Source organism: Arachis hypogaea, chromosome 15 (assembly GCF_003086295.3).
Source record: "Arachis hypogaea cultivar Tifrunner chromosome 15, arahy.Tifrunner.gnm2.J5K5, whole genome shotgun sequence".
Classification (NCBI taxonomy): Eukaryota; Viridiplantae; Streptophyta; class Magnoliopsida; order Fabales; family Fabaceae; genus Arachis; species Arachis hypogaea.
Window position 1 is genome coordinate 158,140,965 of NC_092050.1, and position 8,560 is coordinate 158,149,524.

General features: G+C 29.6%; 2 protein-coding genes across 2 annotated transcripts; both read right to left on the reverse strand.

Annotated features, from left to right (window-relative positions):
* Window positions 1–461: 461 nt before the first annotated feature.
* On the reverse strand, window positions 462–1,853 carry LOC112749426 (uncharacterized). Its single transcript, XM_029293041.1, has 3 exons — window positions 1,335–1,853; window positions 1,027–1,252; window positions 462–934 (listed from the first exon to the last, which is right to left on the reverse strand). The coding sequence occupies exons 1-3, from the start codon at window positions 1,851–1,853 to the stop codon at window positions 462–464; spliced, it is 1,218 nt and encodes a 405-aa protein (XP_029148874.1).
* A 4,063-nt stretch (window positions 1,854–5,916) lies between these two features.
* Window positions 5,917–8,287, reverse strand: LOC112747291 (actin-depolymerizing factor 12-like). The gene is made up of 3 exons (XM_025795243.3): window positions 8,088–8,287; window positions 7,291–7,550; window positions 5,917–6,315 (listed from the first exon to the last, which is right to left on the reverse strand). Exons 1-3 carry the CDS (start codon window positions 8,088–8,090, stop codon window positions 6,165–6,167), a joined length of 414 nt encoding a protein of 137 aa, XP_025651028.1. The 5' UTR covers window positions 8,091–8,287; the 3' UTR covers window positions 5,917–6,164.
* Window positions 8,288–8,560: the final 273 nt, after the last annotated feature.

The following is an 8,560-nucleotide window of genomic DNA, read 5'->3' on the forward strand; positions in this document are numbered from 1 at the left end:
ATTCCTCCATGAAGACCACAAATTGTTCAGTTTCCTGTTCAGTCCACTGACGTGGTATGGAAGCCATTGATGCTGGATAATGTAGTTGCACAATAAAGGAAAAAGACACCAGACCAACGGAGTTACTATCGGAATTATAAATGAGTTACAGCAGAATCTTTATCAGCATTGCAACAGACTTACAATAACAGCAACTACACAATAAATATCAAGTTACTAGCAGAATTTTAGCAAATCAATACTGGCTAGCAGATTTGTAACAAAGTAACACTACAATAAATTAACAATTGCAACAGAATTTAAATAATCACTAGTAGAATATCAACATAATTCAACAATTTCAACCAAATTAGAACACAAGTAATTAATCCTATTATGCAAATACATTACGCCTTAAAAAAACTCAAATAATTTCAAGAGAAACAAAGCAGATATGATAAAACTAAGAAAAATTTGAAACTCTATGCTCCATGTTCTCCTCTCCATATTTCCCACATCTCAGTTGCTAAGTCCTCACGCCATTGAGTCCACTCATGACTACTTTCCACAGCATCAATTACGTCGGCTTCATCAACAACAGTGTCATCTCCAACGGGTATATGCTCCGGTAAAAGAGTTGCATCTTCTTCGGGATCAACATCCATGTTCATACGAATAAAATTTTGTAACAAACAACACGCAATAATAATGTGGCTTTGGATTCTAATTGGATAGAATGAGGGGCTTCGTAGAATTGCCCATCTCTTCTTAAGCAGCCCAAAGCACCGCTCAATCACGTTCCTAGCTGATGAATGCTTCTTATTAAATAACTCTAGACGATTTTGTGGTGCACGGTGGCCTTGAGCCCACTCATTGATATGATACCGGACATTTCTATAAGGAGATAAAAATCCTCTACCATTGGTATAGCCAGCGTCCACTAAATAATAAGACCCTAAAATGGAAGGATGAAAAAATTATAAGGGGTATATCGTAATTCTTTAATAGATAGCTAATGCACTTATGAAGAGATTAATTTAAACATACCAACAGGTATTTTCAAGCCATTACGTCGAGTAATGGCATCTCTAAGTACCCTTGAATCAGATGCCGATCCTTCCCGACCGCTAAGGACATAGACGAAATTCATGTTCCGATTGCAAACTCCTAAGACGTTGGTGGATATTCTAGATTTCCTTGTCCGATACCTAGATTTATCACTCTTGGGGACTGTGACATCTATGTAAGTTCCATCTAATGCTCCTAGACAACCCTATCAAATGGACAAAACAAAATAGTTATTACATACAAATAAAGTTGACCAAGACAAATTTAAAGTTTATGCAACACCTTACCTTAAACCATTTCCATCTGGGATCTATAGAATCCTCTGGTACAGGGTCTGCCTTTGCAAATAACACACTTTGGACACGCAAAACTGAACCTAACACCTTATGAAAATACCTAGATACAGTTTCACCAGACCTATAAAACCTAACTTGTACACTGCGATTTTTGGTATGATGAGCTAATATAATCAAGAAAGTTGCTACTTGCTCCCCTATGCCAACATGACCATCATCATCTAACCCACCTTGAACTTGTAGCAATTCACACAAATTAGCAAATGCATTCAAACTCATTCTTAACTCCCATATGCAGTTTCTATCGCCACCCGCCCCAATGATGCTATCTAATGCATCTCGCCTTAATGGCAATGTGTTCACTCTTCGCCCAATTGAAGAATGACCCCTCCTTCTATTCCTAATATACATATACAAAGTAACTAAAAGAAACAACATCATCGTGTCAGATTGCATTCTCATGATCCAGTAATATCCAACACATAGCTTAATTTGTTCAGAACGATCCATCATCACTTCCTAAGAAACAATAAAAAATAAATGCATAAAAATAAAATAAATTCTAAAACCCAGTTTCACAACACTCAAGAGTAAACTTTTCTTTATGATTTTAACTAAACTACAAGTAGAGAAAACACCCATTAGATAATCACTTACTCATATTAGCAAGCTAACAGTTTTTGATACATAAATGGAGAACTCTTAATTTATTACAGTTGCTAATTTTCTCTGGACTATAAATCGGAAATAAAATTCAAGGTAAAAATATACTAATAAATATCAAAACTAAGCAATCAACCAGCGGGCTCAGATTCCATGAACAAAACAACAAATAAATTATTGGGATCTAATTAAATAATAAGTCATCAAGTGGAGATACACAATGCTCCGTTATGATAACAAGTATACAATTGGGACTAAGTACAAGAAGCTCTCACATGGACTCAAATTCATAATTTTGAAACATCAAACTGATTCAAATTGAACCATAATACTATGACATAATACTTCAACTAAACCCCATTAAAAATACATATCCAAAATAGAAGATTACCCAACACATAAGTGTTCAAAAAAAAATTGGATATCCAATACAGCAACATACAAATACAACATACAAACAAACAAGAAGATTACGATTATTTCAAACCTTGAGCTGAGTTTTCTAGCACAGATGAAGGAGAAATCTTGTGATAGAACAATAGAAAGCTTCAGCACATCGAACAACACACACAAGTGAAGAAGATTTACAAAGCTGCAAAAGCAAGAAAACAGAGGAGAAGAGATTAGAACTAGTTAGGGTTTATGAAAAGGAGAAGGAGATTTTCATAGAATAACAACAAGTTTCACAAAATCGACCAGCGCATACATACAATGGAGAATCCACGATGCTTCAGAAAACAAATGACAAGGGCTGAGAACTTATTAGGGTTTGTAAATAGAGAAGGAGATATTTGGAATTTTAAAAAATTGATGAGGATAAAATGGTCCAAAAATAAAATTTTAGATCTGTGTCCAAGGCTTTTGTTCCGTGTCTCACCATTTTATTGAGACACTAAAAACATGTATACTGTGTATGCTTATGGGTATGCGTGTATCTCCAATTTTTGTGTCTCACTAACCAAACACCAGACACGTTCTACCGTGTCTATGTCTTGCTCAGACAGACACACTAACCAAACGCAGTGTAACATAACCAATCTATTATTCATCATCATGGATATGCTTTTTGAACGAGTATTAAATTAAAAATAATTTTTAATAAACACAAAAAATCACAATTATATTTAACAAAATATCTTTTAAAATTTAAAAGTAACTATTAACTACTGAATATTTTTTTTTTTAATTAATCTCTCTTTAGAAAAAAAAAGACCGAAGAAATTAAACCTCAAAATTGCAAAATTGCGTGTTCGAGAGTGTATAATTGTATCCCATAATGGACGTACGTACTTTTGCTTTTATTATTAGCTTAACTTTCAATATCACTTCTTGAAAATTTTACTCAATTACGTGTTGGTTGGAAGACTTTAGGAGTCGTGTGTAATGGGTAATTAAACCATTTTTATTTTCTTCCATGTTTTCCTTTGTATAATTGATTAGTAATTAAGTGAAAGACTATGTATATGTGGTAGAAATGTTACTGAAGGAAATAAAGAGAGTATCAAACTCTTGAAAATTAAGAAATAGGTAAGAAACTTCAACATTCAAACATTCAAACTTGAATAATTATTCTTGTTTTTATTGGCTTGACTTGACTTTCATAATATTACTACTTCACTTAACCTTCAACGTCACTGCGAGTAACTCAACGAAGACTTAAATATAACATACCGTGCTAACGTAATATATAAGATTTTATAAACTTTTACTAAATAAATTTTCATTATATTAAATTTGAGAAAAAATAAAGTTAAGACGTTTATTTTTTAAACAATAATAATCCGTCTATGGTATTTGTTTTATCACTTATAAATTACTTTTTGTAGTTTATGTACATGTTTGGACGTCATTATTTTGTTAAAAATCTTTTTTTATTTTTTAATGTGTTTGGCAAATTTCTAGTAGTAAAAATAAAAGTACTAGTAAAATAAAAAAAGATATTTTTCATGTAATAAATAAACAAAAAAGTACTTTTATATTGTTATACCCAAACATAATTGATAGATAAAAAGACTTTTTTACATGAGATATCCAAACATAAACTTACTTTTACTTTTCTATAAGATCTTTTAAAAAAAGATAACTCGAAAAAAGATATTTTCTTAAAAACTCACCCAAACAAGCCATATATGTAGACACATGAAATAAATTTTAATTTCCGTTTTTATATTAAATTAAGTGAAAATTTAGGTACAGACAATTTCATGTTAAGTTGATAATTGAAAATCGTTAAATAATTTGACAAATTTGACTAAATTATAATCGTCTAACGACTATTAATTATTAACTTCAGATGAAGTTAACTGCACCCGAATTTTTACTATTAAATTATGTGGCATATACTTTGGAAAGGACGTTCTTAATAGTATGTGTAATAAGTTTCCTTATTTTTAAAAAAACGTTTCTTTTCTTTAGTCAACAAAAACGGTGAATGAATAATAAAGTTTAAGAGAAAGAAAGAAAAATCTGAAGGAAAAAAAATTACTCATCACATGTGTGTGTGGGTGGCACTATAAATAGGTGAAAGTTTAAGGAAGTTGCTCATCACATTCACACTCAAAACATAATTTACAATACAAACTTATATTCTAATATATGTGTTAGTTGCAAGCAGCATGATCAATGCTTCCAACAAAATTTGATGCTTGAAAGGTTTTAGAAGCATGCAAGCTCTCCTTTCTTTCACAGTGCTAAACTTGCATGTCTTCAAACTTTTAAAATATCAAGTTTTATTGGTAATAATTTTATCTTTAACAGTCAACTGCAGTTTGAATGAGAAGGTTCCTGGTATTAGTGACAATAGAAGAGAGAACAATGGGATTGAAATAAATTGGTTCTTTGTGATTATGGGTTTTAGATCCATCATGGGATTTGGGGGAATAATTGTTCTTTTCTACATTTATAAATCATGGAGATTTGTCTATTTTCATTTCTTTGATAACATGTGGTACAAATTACAGTGCTACTTCTGAATTTTCATTTGTTTGTCATGTAGTTTCGTTATTTACTTATGTTTATGTTGGAAAGGAATAAAATCTTAATGTGCTTTTTTTTAAGTAGTTATCTAATTAAGTCTAATAAGTTACCACAATGTCATTATTGTAGTTCTTGTTACTTTCTTTAATAATGGTAAACTACAGATAGTTTTGAATGGTGGGTCTATTTTCTTATAGAGATAAAAATAATTGTGATAACAAATTATTGAAATGGTGCCATGCATGAGAATGTAAATTGTATTGTATTTTCCAATTTTTTGATCATGTGAATAATCAACTTTTATGTTGTGGAAGTCTTAATCCAAATCTAAGAGTATTTCCAATAAAATATTTTTATAATATCATTTTTAACATTTTAAAGAAGTGAATTAATTTAAAATTAAAATTTATATTAAAATTAATTGATAAAATAAATTTGGTATCACCTTAGAGATATAATATTATTTTAATAAAAAATTAATAAAATTATTTATAATATATAATCTTACAAATATTTATATGTCATCTTGTAAGACTCAAAATAAAAATAAAATTAAAACTAATATTAAAAATACTGTAACAATTCAATCAGTTAATAAGTTGCTATAGTATTCATTCATTAAACGATGACTTTCAACCATATTTAGGTATAAGCATTTACTTTTTATAATTGACTAATTAATATATTAAAAATACGTTCTCACATGTTTAATTTTTTAACTATTTAATTTGACACAAAAATAAATAATGAGATTCATCACTTTTTTATCCCTCACTTTTTAGACACATTAGACATAAATTTTACAAGTACCATAGAATTTTCTAGATTAAATTTGTATGCCCTACTAATCTTAGATTATCATCGTTAAGTAAGATTAGTCCTTCCAATTTTCTTTAGTAAGGTGCATTCCTTGATTATCATACATGACAATATATTAAAATAAAAACTAACCATTCAATTACAATAATATCTATCAACAATGACAGATCTATTACACATAATTTCAAGTTTGTAAATGGTAAATAAAAGTAGAGTGCACTGTTACTATATACAATAAACGAACCTATAATACATTGAACTAAAGTTCTGAACTTTTCATCCAAAGGAACAAAGAAAATGAAAGCATCAAAGAAAGAAAATTGAAGAACAATGTTATAGTTATATATTTAGCTAGCTCATTAATTAGTATGCCCTAGCTTTTATGATGTCCATGCTCATTTCACTAGGATCTGTTACTTGCAACTCAACCTGAATACCATCAAGTTCTCTCTTGAACCTGTCTTTGGAGCTCGCATACACCATTTTTTGTCTCACCTTTGCTGAATCTGGAGACCTACACATTAGTTTAGAAACATAAAACAAAGTTAAAGACATCACCCTCACATTTCCATTTCTAGCTATATGTATATGCTCTTTCCTAGAGTTCTATCTTGTACCAAATATTTTCTTATTTGGGTTGTTTGCCATGTATAAATCAAACTTATTGATACTATAATTAAATTGAATGCAATTCTAGGTGAAATTCTTGTGTTTCGAATAAGGTGACGTACAATTATTTTTATGTGAAGTTGTTAGTTAAAAATCGTTAAATGATTTGACATCGTCGACTAAATTGTATCTAAGAATTTTCAACTAGCAACTTCACATGAAAATAACTGCATGTAAATTTCTACGAAAATGTTTGATAGCCAAAGAAAATCAACCAAAAACAGCCATAACTTGTCTTATTTAGCATTCATTAATTGTTGCGACAATTAATAAATACTAAATAAGGCAAATTCTGTCTGTTTTTTTTTTTTGTCTCCCTAGCACTACCCAAATTTCTACCTTTAAATAATCATCAAACTATTAATGTTTATTATTTTATCCTTCAATAAATAATATTCATTTTGGATCAAACATTCTTTATATATTCAACCATATTACTTAGATTATATACAAAATTCAATCATCAAATCAGTTATTCGTATAATATATAAATTAAAATATGAAATTTATATTAAAAATATATTAAACAACATATATTTATATATAAATATATTATGGTTAATTTGATAGATAATTTTTTTGTGTGTTTTCAAATTATTTCTGTTCTTTATATATGAATTAATGATATTTAAAGAATATACCCTAATTTAAACCATTGATCTTAGATTTGAACTTATGACTTATGAGTCCCATGGTACAAGATCATGACTAAGATTGTAGTGATTATACCTTGAATTCGAGTATGATGGTCATTTATTTAGTGGCAAGTTTTTGTTACCTTGTGATATAAGTAATAGTTTGTGGAACTATAATTAATTACCAGGCAATGAAGAAAATCTTGCTTCTTTGGCAATTCTCATGAGTGGTGAAATCAAAATCAAAGACAGCATAACGACACTCATTTGGAGGCAGAGCCTTCGTGAAATCATCGTAAGTATTTTGTGGGCCTCCAATGGAGTCCACCACCACTGCTTGATCCACAATCTTGAATACAATGAAACGGGAATTCCTCTTTGCTTTCAACTCCAAGAATTTCAATTTACATTCATCGCTAACTGCCATTCCTGACGCCGCGTTCGCCTACACGTCATTTCATGAAACAAAATTAAGTCTACATAGTTATGCAATCACAATCATTTTTTGGATGATTATTCACCCGAACGTGGCGTTATGTGATTGTGTACAGGTGTAAAATGGGTTTTACACTCACAATATGTCAAAATTAAATTTTTAAAAAATAACTCGTTCTTCAAATTTGTTCGTGAAGGATTTTGCTTATCAAATTAGTCCTTCAAAAATTATAAACTAACATCTTTTAGTTACTTCATTGATTAATGATAAAGAATATTAACAGACAACATACATAACATCTAACGTCCAATTAGACATGTTAGAACGACACAAATAATTAATTTGTAATACTTAAAGAACTAATTTGATTAATAAAATTTTTTAGGAACAAATTTAAAAAATAATTCATCCTTTAGGTTTAATTTGACCATTAACACTATTATTATTATTATATTGCACATTCTTTTAAATGCATGAGCTTGAGAATACAATGAAGAGCTATATTGATTAAGATAGAGGGAGATAGAAACATTGAAAAAATCGTACCATGTTGCTGCCGATGCTAAAAAAAAGTCCTAAGAGAAATGAGAAAGAAAGGAAGAAAGAACAGATAGAGAGAGAGGGTAAGAGATTCTTAATTTCTTATTTTGGTTGGAAAAAGGATTATATGAAAGCAGAGAGATAAAAACTGAGGGGGCAAGAGAATTTCGAGGGAGGAAACAAGGGTCAAAATATAGCTAAACTACCATGAATTATCACATCCACAAATGAACAAGGTACTATATTTCTATCCATCAATTATTTCCATTGCATGCGCTTCGCAAATTGCTTGAAAAAAAAAATAGAAAGAAAAGAAAAGCAGAAAATACATACATGTTAAAAACGTGTTACTAGAATTTCATTATTTTTATTTAATAATAATATATGATATCACATTGTTAAATCAATGGTACCTTAATAGTTAATATTTTATTTATGTTAATTTGATTTTTTATTTTACCAGTTACATTTGCATGTTT